This window comes from Tachyglossus aculeatus, chromosome 6 (assembly GCF_015852505.1).
Source record: "Tachyglossus aculeatus isolate mTacAcu1 chromosome 6, mTacAcu1.pri, whole genome shotgun sequence".
In the NCBI taxonomy this organism is placed as follows: Eukaryota; Metazoa; Chordata; class Mammalia; order Monotremata; family Tachyglossidae; genus Tachyglossus; species Tachyglossus aculeatus.
The window spans coordinates 4,037,638-4,055,493 of record NC_052071.1 but is presented as its reverse complement, the minus strand read 5'-3'; the positions used below and the strand labels follow the sequence as shown (position 1 = coordinate 4,055,493).

At 50.3% G+C, this 17,856-nt stretch overlaps 1 protein-coding gene across 1 annotated transcript in view; it reads right to left on the bottom strand.

The window, feature by feature from the left end:
• Positions 1-17,856, bottom strand: part of LOC119929999 (DNA-directed RNA polymerase II subunit RPB1-like) — a 62,646-nt gene that overhangs the window by 24,995 nt on the left and 19,795 nt on the right. Inside the window, exons 4-6 of the mRNA XM_038748405.1 lie at positions 14,359-14,583; positions 14,080-14,118; positions 7,460-7,538 (exon numbers count right to left, since the gene is read on the bottom strand). Coding sequence (XP_038604333.1) covers positions 7,460-7,538; positions 14,080-14,118; positions 14,359-14,583 — 343 coding nt within the window. The remainder of the gene's footprint in view (positions 1-7,459; positions 7,539-14,079; positions 14,119-14,358; positions 14,584-17,856) is intronic.

The window sequence follows — 17,856 nt, the reverse complement described above, 5'->3', positions numbered from 1 at the left end:
ACAGTGGGTGCTCAATAAATGCGATTGAATGAATGACTCCCCACAGCACCTATGTATCTATCTGTAATTTATTGTGTTACCTATTTGTATTAATGTCTGTGTCCCCTCTAGACCATGAGCCCGTTGTTGGGTGGGGACCGTCTCTATATGTTGCCAACTTGGACTTCCCAAGCGCTCAGTACAGTGCCCTGCACACAGTGGGTGCTCAATAAATGCGACTGAATGAATGACTCCCCACAGCACCTATGTATCTATCTGTAATTTATTGTGTTACCTATTTGTATTAATGTCTGTGTCCCCTCTAGACCATGAGCCCGTTGTTGGGTAGGGACCGTCTCTATATGCTTTCAACTTGGACTTCCCAAGCGCTTAGTACAGTGCCCTGCACACAGTGGGTGCTCAATAAATGCGACTGAATGAATGACTCCCCACAGCACCTATGCATCTATCTGTAATTTATTGTGTTACCTATTTGTATTAATGTCTGTGTCCCCCTCTAGACCGTGAGCCCGTTGTTGGGTAGGGACCGTCTCTATATGTTGCCAACTTGGACTTCCCAAGCGCTCAGTACAGTGCCCTGCACACGGTGGGCGCTCAATAAATGCGACTGAATGAATGACTCCCCACAGCACCTATGCATCTATCTGTAATTTATTGTGTTACCTATTTGTATTAATGTCTGTCTTCCCCTTTTAGACTGTGAGCCCACTGTTGGGTAGGGACTGTCTCTATATGTTGCCAACTTGGACTTCCCAAGCGCTCAGTACAGTGCCCTGCACACGGTGGGCGCTCAATAAATGCGACTGAATGAATGACTCCCCACAGCACCTATGCATCTATCTGTAATTTATTGTGTTACCTATTTGTATTAATGTCTGTCTTCCCCTTTTAGACTGTGAGCCCACTGTTGGGTAGGGACTGTCTCTATATGTTGCCAATTTGTCCTTCCCAAGCGCTTAGTACAGTGCTCTGCACAAAGTAAGCGCTCAGTAAATACGATTGATGATGATGATGATGATGATGAGCTCGTTGTTGGGTAGGGACTGTCTCTATATGCTTCCAACTTGGACTTCCCAAGCGCTTAGTACAGTGCCCTGCACACAGTAAGCGCTCAATAAATACGATTGAATGAATGAATGAATGAATGACACAGCAAGGGTTAATGTCCGAGGCCTAGTCGGGAGAGGGGAGACCTACTCCCTCCTGGGAAGGAGAGCTTCCCACGCATTCCCAGATTCCCAGCATGGGATGGGGGATGAGGGGGGTCCCTGGGGCCCTGGCGGACCACCGGAGGGAAAATGGATCCCCCCGAGCATTCATTCATTCATTCAACCGTATTTATTGAGCGCTTACTGTGTGCAGAGCACTGGACTAGGCGCTTCGGGAAGGCCAAGATGGCATTCCCAGATTCCCAGCATGGGATGGGGGATGGGGGTGTCCCTGGGGCCCTGGCGGACCACCGGAGGGAAAATGGATCCCACCAAGCATTCATTCATTCATTCAGTCGTATTTATTGAGCGCTTACTGTGTGCCGAGCACTGGACTAAGCGCTTCGGGAAGGCCAAGATGGCAACAGGAAGGACCCTAGGAGCAGAAAAGGCCCCTGGAGTCCCGGGGAAACAACAGCAGGGACTCAGGGTGGACTGGGCCGCCCCCCGTCCTCCCATCCTGGGAAGCAGCGTGGCTCAGTGGAAAGAGCCCGGGCTTTGGAGTCAGAGGTCATGGGTTCGAATCCCGGCTCCACTAACTGTCAGCTGGGTGACTTTGGGCCAGTCACTTCGCTTCTCCGGGCCTCAGTTGCCTCGTCTGTAAAATGGGGATGAAGCCTGTGAACCCCCCGTGGGACAACCTTGTAACCTCCCCAGCGCTTAGAACAGTGCTTTGCACATAGTAAGCGCTTAATAAATGCCATTATTATTATTATTATTATTATTCTCTGGGCCTCAGTTCCCTCATCTGGAAAATGGGGATGAAGGCCGTGAGCCCCCCGTGGGACAACCCCATCATCTTGTAACCTCCCCAGTGCTTAGAACAGTGCTTTGCACATAGTAAGCGCTTAATACCATTATTATTATTATTATTATTATTATCCAAGCTCCACGCACTAAAAAAAAGGGTTCTAAACTCCACCCCCTCCCAATCCCATCCAACCCACTGCCCTCCACTCTCTTTTTTAAAAAAAATAATATTTGTTAAGCACTACATGCCAGGCACTGTTCTAAACGCTGGAGAGACAAGCTAATAATAATAATTGTGACATTTGTTAAGCGCATACAATGTGCCAGGCGCTGTGCTGAGCGTTGGGGTGGACACAAGCAGCGTGGCTCAGTGGAAAGAGCCCGGGCTTTGGAGTCAGAGGCCACGGGTTCGAATCCCGGCTCCACTAACTGTCAGCTGGGTGACTTTGGGCGAGTCACTTTGCTTCTCCGGGCCTCAGTTCCCTCATCTGGAAAATGGGGATGAAGGCCGTGGGCCCCCCGAGGGACAACCCGATCAGCTTGTAACCTACCCAGCGCTTAAAACAGTGCTTTGCACATAGTAAGCTCTTAACAAATGCCATTATTATTATTATTATTATTATTATTATCATCATCATCCAAGCTCCGTTCACTAAAAATAAGGGGTTCTAAACCCCACCCCCTCCCATTCTCGTCCAACCCACTGCCCCCCACTCTCTTTTTTTAAAAAAATAATATTTGTTGAGCACTTACTACATTCCAGGCACTGTTCTAAACGCCGGAGAGACAAGCTAATAATAATAATTGTGATATTTGTTGAGCGCGTACAACGTGCCCGGCGCTGGACTAAGCGCTGGGGGGGATCCAAGGCGCTCGGGTTGTCCCACGGAGGGCTCACGGTCTTCACCCCCATTTCCCAGAGGAGGGAACTGAGGCCCGGAGCAGGGAAGTGACTTGCTCAAGGTCACCCGGCAGACACGTGGAGGGGCCGGGATTAGAACCCAGGACTTTCTGACTCCCAGGGCCGGGCTCTACCTACTAGGCAACACTGCTTCGCTCAACTCCTCCGAGCTCTGCCCGAGCATTCAATCGATGGCCTTGATTGACAGCTCAGTATGTGCAGAGCGCTGAACTAAGCGCTTGGGAGAGCAACGGAGTCGGCAGACGCGATCCCCGACCACAAGAACTTAAGGTAATAAAAATATAATAATAATAATAATAATGGTATTTGTTAAATGCTTACCATGTGCCGAGCACTGTTCTAAGCGCAGGGGTGATAATAATAATAATAATGGCATTTATTAAGCGCTTACCATGTGCCGAGCACTGTTCTAAGTGCAGGGGTGACAACAATAATAATAATAATAATAATGGCATTTATTAAGTGCTTACCATGTGCAAAGCATAATAATAATAATAATGGTGGCATTTATTAAGCGCTTACTTTGTGCAAAAACACTGTTCTAAGCGCTGGGGAGGTTACAAGGTGATCACGTTGTCCCATGGGGGGGCTCACAGTCTTAATCCCCATTTTCCAGATGAGGTCACTGAGGCACAGAGAAGCGACTTGCCCAAAGTCACACAGCCGACAGTTGGCGGAGCCGGGATTTGAACCCATAACAATAATAATAATGGTATTTATTAAGCGCTTACTATGTGCAGAGCACTGTTCTAAGTGCTGGGGAGGTTACAAGGGGATCGGGTTGTCCCACGGGGGGCTCACAATCTTAATCCCCATTTTACAGATGAGGCCACTGAGGCCCAGAGAAGTGGAGTGACTCACCCCAAGTCACACAGCTGACAGTTGGCGGAGCCGGTATTTGAACCCATAGTAATAATAATAATAATGGTATTTATTAAGCGCTTACTATGTGCAGAGCACTGTTCTAAGTGCTGGGGAGGTTACAAGGGGATCAGGTTGTCCCATGGGGGGCTCACAATCTTAATCCCCATTTTACAGATGAGGCAACTGAGGCCCAGAGAAGTGGAGTGACTGGCCCAAAGTCACCCAGCTGACGGTTGGCGGAGCAGGGATTTGAACCCATGACCTCTGACTCCAAAGCCCGGGCTCTTTCCACTGAGCCACGCTGCTTCTCTGCAGATACAAGGTAGACCCCGTCTCCATATGTTGCCAACTTGTACTTCCCAAGCGCTCAGTCCAGTGCTCTGCACACAGTAGGCGCTCAATAAATACGACTGAATGAATCCAAGGTGATCATTCGTGGGGCTCCCGGTCTTCATCCCCATTCGACAGATGAGCTAACCGAGGCCCAGAGAAGTGAAGTGGCTCGCCCAAGGCCACACAGCAGACAAGGGGCGGGGCCGGGATTAGAACCCAGGTCCTTCTGACTCTCAGGCCTGTCCGCCGTTGGGTAGGGACCGTCTCTAGATGTTGCCGACTTGGGCTTCCCAGGCGTTTAGTACAGTGCTCGGCACACAGTCAGCGCTCAATAAATACGACTCAATGAATGAATGAATGCTAAGCCAGGTTTCTGCTTCTCCAACGATGAGGGAGACAGACACTAATGTGAATAAATCATTTATAATATATAATTTATAGATGAGTACACAAATGCCGTGGGGTGGTGGGGCGTGAATATCAAATGCCCGAAGGTCGCAGATAATAATACAGTAATAATAACGATGATGGTATTTGTTCAGCGCTTACTAGGTGCCAAGCACTGTTCTAAGCGCTGGGGGGGGGATACAAGGTGATCAGGTTGTCCCCCATGGGGCCCATTTTCCAGATGAGGGAACTGAGGCCCAGAGAAGTGAAGTGACAGGCCCAAGGTCACCCTTCCCAAGCCCCACCCACTCCCTCGGGGTCTCCCCCCCTCCTTCTCACTGGGATCTCCCCCTCCCCCACACCCTACCCAGAGATCTCCCCCTTCCCACAGAGATCTCTCTCCCCCTCTCCCCTCCCACAGGGATGTCTCTCTGTCCCCTCACAGGGATCTCCCCCTTCTCACAGAGATCTCTCTCCCCCCAGGGATCTCTCCCCCCGCCTTCTCACTGGGATCTCCCCCTCTCTCTCCCCTCCTTTCCCTCACAGGGATCTCCCCCTTCTCACAGAGATCTCTCCTCCCCAGGGATCTCTCCTCCCCAGGGATATCTCCCCCCTCCTTCTCAATGGGATCTCCCCCACCCCCCCCCACTACCCAGAGATCTCCCCCTTCCCACAGAGATCTCTCTCCACCCCTCCCCTCCCACAGGGATCCCTCTCCCCTCCTCTCCCCCACTCCTTCTCACTGACTGTGAGCCCACTGTTGGGTAGGGACCGTCTCTATATGTTACCAACTTGGACTTCCCAAGCGCTTAGTCCAGTGCTCTGCATACAGTAAACGGTCGATAAATACGATTGATTGATTGATTGATTCAGGGATCTCCCCCTCCCCTACCGAGAGATCTCCCCCTTCCCACAGAGATCTCTCTCTCTCCCCCCCTCCCCTCCCACAGGGATGTCTCTCCCCCCCCCCCTTCCTCGCAGGGATCTCCCCCTTCCCACAGGGATCTCTTGATTGATTGAGGGATCTCCCCCTCCCCTACCGAGAGATCTCCCCCTTCCCACAGAGATCTCTCTCTCCCCACTCCCCTTCCACAGGGCTGTCTCTCCCCCCCTCTTCCTCGCAGGGATCTCCCCATTCCCACAGGGATCTCTTGATTGATTCAGGGATCTCCCCCTCCCCTACCGAGAGATCTCCCCCTTCCCACAGGGACGTCTCTCCCCCCCCTTCCTCGCAGGGATCTCCCCCTTCCCACGGGGATCTCCCCCTCCCTCCCCAGAGATCTCCCCCTTCCCACAGAGATCTCTCCCCCACCCTCCAGAAATGTGCCCCCCACCCTTCCACAGAGATCTCTTCCCCGTTTAGGTGTCTCCCCCTCCCCTCCCTCCTCCACAGAGATCTCTTCCCCAGCCCCCGCGGTGCAGGCCCGGGACAGCAGCGGCAGCCGGAGGAGGAGGAGGAGGAGGAAGGGGGCTGGGGGATGGGGTCGGGGGGTGGGTCCCGGCCGCGGCAGCCCCTCTCCCCTCCCCCCCCCATTCCCGTCCCCTCCCCCCCTTTCCCTTTCCCCTGCCCCCCTTCCCGGCCGGCCGGCCGGGCTGTCAGCTTCCAGATGTGCAAGCCCAGCTGGATAAGAACCAGAAGTGGGGCCTCCCTCCCTCCTCCTCCTCCTTCCCTCCCTCCTCCTCCTCCTCCATCCCTCCTTCCCTGCCCGCATTCCACATCCCGAGACCCCCCTCCCCACCCCCAGAGTGTGAGGATGGGGGTGAGTGTGGGGAGGATCCCTGGGAAGGCCCCAGGCCTGCAGGACACGGCCGGTGGTGTTGGGGAGGGGGGGGGATATTGGCATGAAGAAGCTCCCTGCCCCCCGTCCCCTAAGCCTCAGTTATTATTAGAAACACGCATCGATCCGCGCAGGGTGGCTACCGGGGGTGGGGAGGGGGCCAGACCGGAGCTGCGGCCCCCCTCCCCCCCGGATGGCCGCCTCTTGGGAGGGAGTTGAGGGTCTCTCATCAGCAATTAGGCCCTAATTAGCGGGACTGGAGAGGGGCGGGTTTCCGGGACTGGCCCCGAGGGGGAGAGTTGGGGTACGGGGGGGGGGGGGGGGAAGGTGGGATGGGGAGGGGGGAAGATGGGGTGCGGGGGGGCGATGGGGTCTGGTGAACGGGGGGGCAGGGGGGAAGATGGGATGGGGAGGGGGGAAGATGGGGAGTGAAAGTTGGGGTGCAGGGTTGGGGGGGGAAGATGGGATGGGAAGGGGGAAAGATGGGGTGTGGGAGAAGATGGGGGGAAGGGGGAGGAGGAATGATGGGGTACAGGGGAAGATGGGGTCCAGAAGAAGATGGGGTGGGGGGGAAGACAGGGGAGTGAAAGATGGGGTGCGGGCGAGGGGGGGGAAGATGGGGTGTGGGAGAAGATGGGGTGCGGGGGGAGGGGGAATGATGGGGTACAGGGGAACATGGGATGGGGTGTGGGGGGAGGGGGAATGATGGGGTACAGGGGAAGATGGGGGAGGGGGGAGATGGGGTGTGGGGAGGAGATGGGGTGCAGGGGGGGAAGATGGGGTCTGGAAGAAGATGGGGTGGGGGGAAGACAGGGGAGTGAAAGATGGGGTGCGGGCGGGGGGGATGATGGGATGGGAAGAGGGAAAGATGGGGTAAGGGGGAAAGAGGGGGTAAGGGGCGAGGGGGAATGACAGGGTACAGGGGAAGAGGTGGGGAGGGGGGAAGATGGGGTCCGGAAGAAGATGGGAAGGTGGGAAGACAGGGGAATGAAAAATGGGGTGCAGGGGTGCGGGGGAAGATGGGGTGTGGGAGAAGATGGGGTGAGGGGGGAGGGAGAAAGATGGGGTCCAGAAGAAGATGGGAAGGTGGGAAGGCAGGGGAGTGAAAAATGGGGTCTGGGGGTGAGAAGGGGGTCCCCACAACCCCCATCTCTCAATGAGGCCGAGGCGCTTCCCTTCGGGGGGGCTCTTCTTGGGTCCCCCCCCTGCCTCTGCACCCCCATAATTGTTGGGGGTGGGGGATGGGGGTCTGGCCGGGGGCCAGAGCCGCAGCTGGCGGCGGCGGTTGAGGAATGTCTGCGCACATGGGGGCCTGGGGGGGCCCAGGTATGGGGGGTGTCCCACCGCAGGACCCCCGGGTCCCCGGAATGGGGGGGGTTCCACCGCAGGACCCCCGGGTCCCCGTCCCCCCGCGACCCCGACTGACCTGCACAATCCGTGCGGCCTAGTGGGAACAGCCCGGGCCTGCTGCTCTGCTGGGTGACCTTGGGCGAGTCGCTTCACCTCCCTGGGCCTCGGTTTCCTCATCTGCAAATTGGAGATTAATAATAATAATAATTGTGGTGTTTGGTGAGCACATAGTCATTCATTCAGTCAGGTTTATTGAGCGCTTACTGTGTGCGGAGCACTGGACTAACCGCTTGGGAAGTCCAGTTCAGCAACAGGGACGATCCCTGCCCACAACGGGCTCACAGTCTAGAGGAGGGGGAGACAGACGTCAATACGAGGAAACAGGGATCAATATAATAATAATAATGATGGAATTTATTAAGCACTTACTATGTGCCAAGCACTGTTCTAAGCGCTGGGGAGGATACAAGGTGATCAGAGTGTCCCACGGGGGGCTCACGGTCTTCATCCCAATTTTACAGATGAGGGAACTGAGGCACGGAGAATAATAATAATAATAATAATGATGGCATTTGTTAAGCGCTTACTATGTGCCAAGCACTGTTCTAAGCGCTGGGGAGGATACAAGGTGATCAGGTTGTCCCACGGGGGGCTCACGGTCTTCATCCCAATTTTACAGATGAGGGAACTGAGGCCCAGAGAAGTGAAGTGACTTGCCCAAAGTCACACAGCTGACAATTGGCGGAGCCGGGATTTGAACCCATGACCTCTGACTCCAGAGCCTGGGCTCTTAGTGAAGTGACTTGCCCAAAGTCACCCAGCTGACAATTGGCTGAGCCGGGATTAGAACCCATGACTTCTGACTCCAAATAATAATAATAATAATGATGATGGAATTAAGCGCTTACTATGTGCCAAGCACTGTTCTAAGTGCTGGGGAGGATACAAGGTGATCGGGTTGTCCCCTGTGGGGCTCACACTCTTCATCCCAATTTTCCAGATGAGGGAACTGAGGCACGGAGAAGTGAAGTGACTTGCCCAAAGTCACCCAGCTGACAACTGGGTGAGCTGGGATTAGAACCCATGACTTCTGACTCCAAATAATAATAATAATAATAATGATGATGGAATTTATTAAGCCCTTACTAAGTGCAAAGCACTGTTCTAAGCGCTGAAGAGGATACAAGGTGATCAGGTTGTCCCCCGTGGGGCTCACACTCTTCATCCCAATTTTACAGATGAGGGAACTGAGGCACAGAGAAGTGAAGTGACTTGCCCAAAGTCACCCAGCTGACAACTGGCGGAGCCGGGATTAGAACCCATGACCTCTGACTCCCAAGCCCGGGCTCTTCCCACTGAGCCACGGAAATAAACGGGATTATAGAAATACCTTGGGTAGGGGCCGTCTCTGTTGCCGATTTGTACTTCCCAAGCGCTTAGTCCATTAATTAATTAATTAATTCATTCATTCATTCAATCGTATTTATTGAGCGCTTACTGTGTGCAGAGCACTGGACTAAGCGCTTGGGAAGTCCAAGTTGGCAACATAGAGAGACGGTCCCTACCAACAGCGGGCTCACAGTCTAGAGGGGGGAGACAGACAACAAAACAAATTAACGAAATAAAAGAAATAGAATAAATATGTACAAACAAAATAGAGTAAGAAATACGTATATACATATGTACAGGATATACGTATATACAGTCCAGTGCTCTGAACACAGTAAGTGCTTAATAAATGCTATCATTATTATCATTAATAAATATGTACAAATAAAATAAATAGAGTAATAAATACGTACAAACATATATACAGTCCAGTGCTCTGAACACAGTAAGCGCTTAATAAATGCTATCATTATTATCATTAATAAATATGTACAAATAAAATAAATAAATAGATAGAGTAATAAATACGTAGAAACATATATACATATATACAGTCCAGTGCTCTGAACACAGTAAGCGCTTAATAAATGCTATCATTATTATTATTAATAAATATGTACAAATAAAATAGAGTAATAAATACGTACAAACGTATATACATATATACAGACCAGTGCTCTGAACACAGTAAGTGCTTAATAAATGCTATCATTATTATTATTAATAAATATGTACAAATAAAATGAATAAATAAATAGAGTAATAAATACATACAAACATATATACATATATACAGACCAGTGCTCTGAACACAGTAAGCGCTTAATAAATGCTATCATTATTATTATTAATAAATATGTACAAATAAAATAAATAAATAAATAGAGTAATAAATACATACAAACATATATACATATATACAGTCCAGTGCTCTGAACACAGTAAGTGCTTAATAAGTCTGCTGTGTGACCTTGGGCAAGTCACTTAACTTCTCTGAGCCTCAGTTCCCTCATCTGTAAAAGGGGGATTAAGACTGTGAGCCCCCCGTGGGACAACCTGATCACTTTGTATCCCCCCAAAATGCTATTATTATTAGGGCAAGTCACTTAACTTCTCTGAGCCTCAGTTACCTCATCTGTAAAATGGGGATTAAGACTGTGAGCCCCACGTGGGACAACCCGATCACTTTGAACAGTGCTTAGAACAGTGCTTTGCACATAGTAAGCGCTTAGCAAATGCCAACATTATTATTATCATTATTAGTAGTAGTAGTAGCAGTAATAATAATAATAATAATGATAATAATAATAAACAGTGACAGTTCCTGCCCACAACGAGCTCACAGTCTGGGTGGGGGGGAGACGGACATTAACATCGCATTGTCCTCTCCCAAGCGCTCAGTCCAGTGCTCTGCACATAGTAAGCGCTCAATAAATACGATCGGATGAATGAAAAGAAATGAATAAATTGCAAATCTCGGTGCTGTGGGGCTGGGAAGGGGGGGATGAAGAATGGGAGCAACTGCCAGGGGGCCCTGGTTATCCCGCATTCCCACCCCAACCCCCCCATTCCCAGATCCTTATCCCCCAGGGTCACCCCGCAACCCCCTGGAAGGGGGCTGGGAGGGAAGGATGCTGGGTTTTTCCAGGGAAGGCGTGAAATGAGCTTAATTAATTGACCTAATTAATATCTGGCTCCGGCTCCTCCTGGGGTCTGGCGGTGGTGGTGGGGGGAGCCCCCACATCCAGCGTGGCTCAGTGGAAAGAGCCCGGGCCCTGGAGTCAGAGGTCCTGGGTTCCAATCCCGCCTCCGCCACATGTCCGCCGGGTGACTTTGGGCAAGCCCCATCGCTTCTCTGAGCCTCAGTTTCCTCATCTGGAAAATGGGGGTGAAGACCGGGAGCCCCACGGGGGACAACCTGATCATTCAATCGTATTTATTGAGCGCTTACTGTGTGCAGAGCACTGGACTAAGCGCTTGGGATAGTACAAGCTTGGGAGAAGCAGTGTGGCTCAGTGGAAAGAGCCCGGGCTTTTCATTCATTCATTCAATCGTATTTATTGAGCGCTTGCTGTGTGCAGAGCACTGGACTAAGCGTTTGGGAAGGACAAGTTGGCAACATATAGAGATGGTCCCTACCCAACAGCGGGCTCACAGTCTAGAAGGGGGAGACAGAGAACAAAACGAAATTAACAAAAGAAAATAAATAGAATAAATCTGTCCAAATAAAATAAATGAATAAAAAAAGAGTAATAAATCCGTACATACATCTATACATAGATACAGGTGCTGTGGGGAGGGGAAGGAGGTAATGAGGGGGGGATGGGGAGGGGGAAGAGGAGACTCAATCTGGAGTCTGGAGGGGGCTCAAGCGCTTAGTCCAGTGCTCTGCACACAGTAAGCGCTCAATAAATACGATTGAATGAATGAATTAATAAAAAGGTACATAATGTGAGCCCGCTGTTGGGCAGGGACCGTCTCTAGATGTTGCCAACTTGTACTTCCCAAGCGCTTAGTCCAGTGCTCTGCACACAGTAAGCGCTCAATAAATACGATTGAATGAATGAATGAATTAATAAAAATATACATACTGTGAGCCCGTTGTTGGGTAGGGACCGTCTCTAGATGTTGCCAACTTGTCCTTCCCAAGCGCTTAGTCCAGTGCTCTGCACACAGTAGGTGCTCAATAAATATGATTGAATGAAAGAATGAATTAATAAAAATGTACATACTGTGAGCCCGTTGTTGGGTAGGGACTGTCTCTCTATGTTGCCAACTTGTCCTTCCCAAGCGCTTAGTCCAGTGCTCTGCACACAGTAAGCGCTCAATAAATACGACTGAATGAATGAATGGCCTAGTGGATGGAACCTGAGAGTCAGAGGTGGTGGGTTCCAATCCCGCCTCCTCTACTTGTCAGCTGTGTGACCTTGGGCAAGTCCCTCCCCTTTTGTGGGCCTCAGTTTCCTCATCTGTAAAAGGGGAATTAAGACTGTGAGCCCCACGGGGGACAACCTGATGACTCTGGATCTTCCCCAGGGCCTAGAACAGTGTTGACACCTAGTAAGCGCTCAATAGCATTATTATTATTATTATTAAGGGTGAAGTGGAGGAGTATTCATTTTATTTGTAAATACAAGTAAAATGAAAGTATTTATTCTACTTGTACATGTTTACTATTCCAATTATTTTGTTCATGATGTGCCTATAGCTATAATTCTATTTTTTCTGACGGTATTGACACCTGTCACCATGTTTTGTTTTGTTGTCTGTCTCCCCCTTCTAGACTGTGAGCCCGCTGTTGGGTAGGGACCGTCTCTATACGTTGCCAACTTGTACTTCCCAAGCGCTTAGTACAGTGCTCTGCACACAGTAAGCGCTTAATAAATACGATTGAATGAATGAATGAATGAAGTGGGGGGGGGCGGGGAGGGGCATGAGGCTCTCTGTCTCTCTCAGCCCCCTAACCCGGGCCTGGGAACCAGAAGGTCCTGGGTTCTAATCCCGTCTCCTCTACTTGTCAGCTGTGTGACCTTGGGCAAGTCCCTCCCCTTTTCTAGGCCTCAGTTTCCTCGTCTGTAAAAGGGGAATTAAGACTGTGAGCCCCACGGGGGACAACCTGATGACTTTGGATCTCCCCCGGCGCTTAGAACAGTACACGTACTAAGCGCTTAACAAACACCATCATTATTATTATTATTATTAAGGGTGAAGTGGAGGGGTGGGGGTGGGAAAGGGTCATGACTTCTCCGGGCCTCAGTTCCCTCATGTGTAAAATGGGGATGAAGCCTGTGAGCCCCACGGGGGACAACCTGATGACTTTGGATCTTCCCCAGTGCTTAGAACAGTACCTGACACGTAGTAAGCGCTTAACAAATACCATTATTATTATTATTATTAAGGGCGAAGTGGAGGGGTGGGGATGCGGAAGGGTCATGACTTATCCGGGCCTCAGTTTCCTCTTGTGTAAAATGGGGATGAAGCTTGTGAGCCCCATGGAGGGGCAACCTGATGACTTTGGATCTTCCCCAGTGCTTAGAACAGTGTCTGACACCTAGTAAGCGCTTAACAAATACCATTATTATCATTATTATTATTATTATTATTAAGGGTGAAGTGGAGGGGTGGGGATGCGGAAGGGTCATGACTTCTCCGGGCCTCAGTTTCCTCATGTGTAAAATGGGGATGAAGCCTGTGAGCCCCACGGGGGACAACCTGATGACTTTGGATCTTCCCCAGTGCTTAGAACAGTACCTGACATGTAGTAAGCGCTTAACAAATACCATTATTATTATTATTATTAAGGGTGAAGTGGAGGGGTGGGGGTGCGGAAGGGTCATGACTTCTCCGGGCCTCAGTTTCCTCATGTGTAAAATGGGGATGAAGCCCCACGGGGGGCAACCTGATGACTTTGGATCTTCCCCAACGCTTAGAACAGTGCCTGGCACATAGTAAGCGCTGAACAAATACCATCATCATTATTTTATTAAGGGTCATGATGCTCTTTGGGCAAGTCACCTCATTTCTCTGGGCCTCAGTTCCCTCATCTGTGAAATGGGGATGAAGACGGGGAGCCCCACCTGATCACCTTGTATCTCCCCCAGCGCTTAGAACAGGGCTTCGTACATAGTAAGCGCTTATAAAAATGCCATCATTATTATTCTTATCCTAATCCAGGCTCCGCCACTTGTCAGGTGGGTGACCCTGGGCAAGTCACTTCACTTCCTGAGCCTCAGTGACCTCACCTGTCAAATGGGGATGAAGACTGTGAGACAACCTGATCACCTGGTATCTCCCCCAGCGCTCAGAACAGTGCTTGGCACGTAGTAAGCGCTTAACAAATACCATCATCATTATTTTATTGAGGGTCCTGATTAAGGGTCTCTCTCTCTCTCTCTCTCTGCGCCCCCTAAGCCGGGCCTGGGGGCCGGAAGGTCGTGGGTTCGAATCCCGCCTCCTCTCCTCGTCAGCTGTGTGACCTTGGGCAGGTCGCTTCACCGCTCTGGGCCTCAGTTTCCTCGTCTGGAAAAGGGGAATTAGGAGGGATCTGCCCCCGGCGCTTAGAACAGTGCCTGGCACGTAGTGGGCGCTTAGCACTGACCATGGTGATGCTGCTGAGTCCTCTAGGCGTGGCGTGGGGCTGAGCAGAGCGTGGAGCGCACAGTGAGCGCCTCACGGGGAACACGAAGGGAGGGGGAGGGGGAAGCTCCCCTCAGGCCTGAGGGAAACGAGTGCGCGTGCGCGGACTGCGGGGGGCGGGGCTTAAAGGGGCGGGGCGCCCGGGGTTGCCACGGTGACGGGGGCGGGGGAGGGAGGAAAGACTCCCATCCACCAATCACCGGCGTCAGGGGGCGGGGCTTAGGACGGGCGGGGCCCGGACCCGAGGCTTGCGGAAGTAGGCGGGGTTGGAGGATGGCGTCATCACTTGGCGGGCGTGGCCTGAGGGTTGCTGGGAGCCTAAAGCGGGCGTGGTCCATCGGATGACGTCACCGCCGAGTGGCGCGGCCTGGGCCCGGCCCGAGGGATGCTGGGAGTCCAAAGTGGGCGGGGCCTGGCGGATGGCGTCCTCGCTGGTGGGCGTGGCCTGGGCCCGGCCCGAGGGATGCTGGGAGTCCGAAGTGGGCGGGGCCCCAGGGTGGGCGGGGCCTAGACCTCATGAATAACGATGATGATGCTAATAATAAAATGAAATAGGCAAGCAATGATAATATTAAAACATAAAGAGTAAAATAAAATAAATAGGAATGATAATGAATGCATACATAATAAAATACGTAATAAAATAATAATAATAATAGTATTTGTTAAGCGCTTGCTATGTGCCAAGCACTGTTCTAAGCGCTGAAGTATTTACATTAACATTTGTCTCCCCCCCACCCAGACTGTTAGAACAGTGCACATAGTAAGCGCTTAACAAATACTGTTATTATTATTTTATTATTATTATTATTATCATTATGGGCAGGGAACGTATCTGTTTATTTTTTATCATCCTCTCTTTTTTATGGCATTCATTAAGCGCTTACTATGTAAAAGCACTGTTCTTAGCGCTGGGGAGGTTACAAGGTGATCAGGGTGTCCCACGGCGGGCTCACGGTCTTCATCCCATTTTACAGATGAGGTAACTGAGGGACAGAGAAGTGAAGTGACTTACCCAAAGTCACCCAGCTGACAACTGGCAGAGTCAGGATTTGAACCCACGACCTTTGACTCCAAAGCCCGGGCTCTGTCCACTGAGCCACGCTGCCTCTCCCCGGCGCTTAGTACAGTGCTCTGCACACAGTAGACTGCCAGCTCCTTCGGGGCTGGGATGGCGTCTACTAACTCTAGAGTTCTCTCCCAAGCGTTTAGTACAGTGCTCCACACACAGTAAGCGTTCAGTAAATACTACGGATTGATTGTAAGTGTCCATGAATATTACCCAATATGTACAAGTCCAATAGCGGGCTCACAGTCGAGAAGGGGGAGACAGACAACCAAACAACACGTATTAACAAAATAAAATAAATAGAATAGTAAATATGTACAAGTCCAATAGCGGGCTCAAAGTCGAGAAGGGCGAGACAGACAACAAAACAGAACATATTAACAAAATAAAATAAATAGAATAGTAAATATGTACAAGTCCAATAGCGGGTTCACAGTCTAGAAGGGGGAGACAGACAACAAAACAGAACATATTAACAAAATAAAATCAACGGAATAGTAAATATGTACAAGTCCAATAGCGGGTTCACAGTCTAGAAGGGGGAGACAGACAACAAAACAGAACATATTAACAAAATAAAATCAATGGAATAGTAAATATGTACAAGTCCAATAGCGGGTTCACAGTCTGGAAGGGGGAGACAGACAACAAAACAACAAATATTAACAAAATAAAATATAATAAAACAATATATAAATATATAACAATGTGTAAAATGTATATTATATATATTATATATATATATACAATATATAAAAAATAATAAAACAAAATAAAATATAAAATAAAATAACAAAATAAAATAGAGTAATAAATATGTACAAGTCCAACTGCGGGCTCACAGTCGAGAAGGGGGAGACAGACAACAAAACAAAACATATTAACCAAATAAAATAAATAGAATAGTAAATATGCACAAGTAAAATAAATAGAGTAATAAATCTGTAGAAACATTTATAATCATCAAACATCGTTAACAAAATAAATAGCAGCGGGGCCTAGCGGAAAGAGCCCTGACCCGAGAGCGGGATGATCTGGGGTTTATTCCCGGCTCCGTCGCTGTCGTTCAGTCGAGCGCTGACTGTGTGCTGAGCGCTGTACTAAGCGCTTGGGAGAGCACAATGCAACAGTACAGCAGCAGCGCAGGTCAGTGGAAAGAGCCCGGGCTTTGGAATCAGAGGTCATGGGTTCAAATCCCGGCTCCACCAATTCTCAGCTGGGTGACTTTGGGCAAGTCGCTTCACTTCTCCAGGCCTCGGTTCCCTCGTCTGGAAAATGGGGATGAAGACCGTGAGACCCCACGTGGGACAGCCTGATCACCTCGTATCCCCCCCCGCAGCGCTTAGAACGGTGGTTGGCACATAGTAAGCGCTGAACAAATGCCATTATTATTATTATTATTGTTCTCTGGGCCTCAGTTATCTCATCTGGAAAATGGGGATGAAGACCGTGAGCCCCCACGTGGGACAACCTGATCACCTCGTATCCCTTCCAGCGCTTAGAACGGTGGTTGGCACATAGTAAGCGCTTAACAAATGCCATCATTACTATTATTATTATTATTATCTCCGCCTAAGACTGTGAGATTCACGTGGGAGGGGGACTTTGGGATTATTTTATGTCCCCGTCCTTCCCCGGACTGTAATAAGCGCTCCACAAATAGCCCGGTGGCTATCATTATGGTGTACATCCTCCGTCGGGGGGACTGTCCGGGAAGGCCTGGCTTCCTTGGAAAACCCCAGCCTGGATATTGGACGGGAAGGAAACTAAGGAAGCTAAGGAAAGATCCTTTCGGAATCGCAGTCAAATCATAAACAGCCATCAGACTCGGCCGGCCTCACGGGAGATGACTCGATTTCCTCCGCCCAAGGTCAAAAAAGGCTTCGAAAGAGAAACCGCGTGGCTCGGTGGAAAGAGCCCGGGTTTGGGAGTCCCAGGTCCTGGGTTCTAATCCTGCCCCCACCACTCATCAGCTGGGTGACTTTGGGCGAGTCGCCTCACTTCTCCGGGCCTCAGTTCCCTCATCTGGAAAATGGGGATGAAGATGGTGAGTCCCAAGTGGGACGGGGACCGTGTCCCCCCGGTGCTGACAATAGGGACCGTCTCTATATGTTGCCGACTTGTGCTTCCCGAGCGCTTAGTACAGTGCTTTGCGCGCAATAGAGAGAGAGAAGCAGTGCGGCCTAGTGGTAAGAGCCGGGGCTTGGGAGTCCGAGGTCATGGGTTCGAATCCCGGCTCCCTCACATGTCAGCTGTGTGACTTTGGGCAAGTCACTTCACTTCTCTGAGCCCCTTCCCTCTTCTCCCCCTCGTCCCCCTCTCCATCCCCCCATCTTACCTCCTTCCCTTCCCCACAGCACCTGTATATATGTATATATGGTTGTACATATTTATTACTCTATTTATTTATTTATTTTACTTGTACATTTCTATCCTATTTATTTTATTTTGTTGGTATGTTTGGTTCTGTTCTCTGTCTCCCCCTTTTAGACTGTGAGCCCACTGTTGGGTAGGGACTGTCTCTATGTGTTGCCAATTTGTACTTCCCAAGCGCTTAGTACAGTGCTCTGCACATAGTAAGCGCTCAATTAATACGATTGATTGGTTGATTGATTCTCTGGGCCTCTGTTACCTCATCTGTAAAATGGGGATTAAGACTGTGAGCCCCCG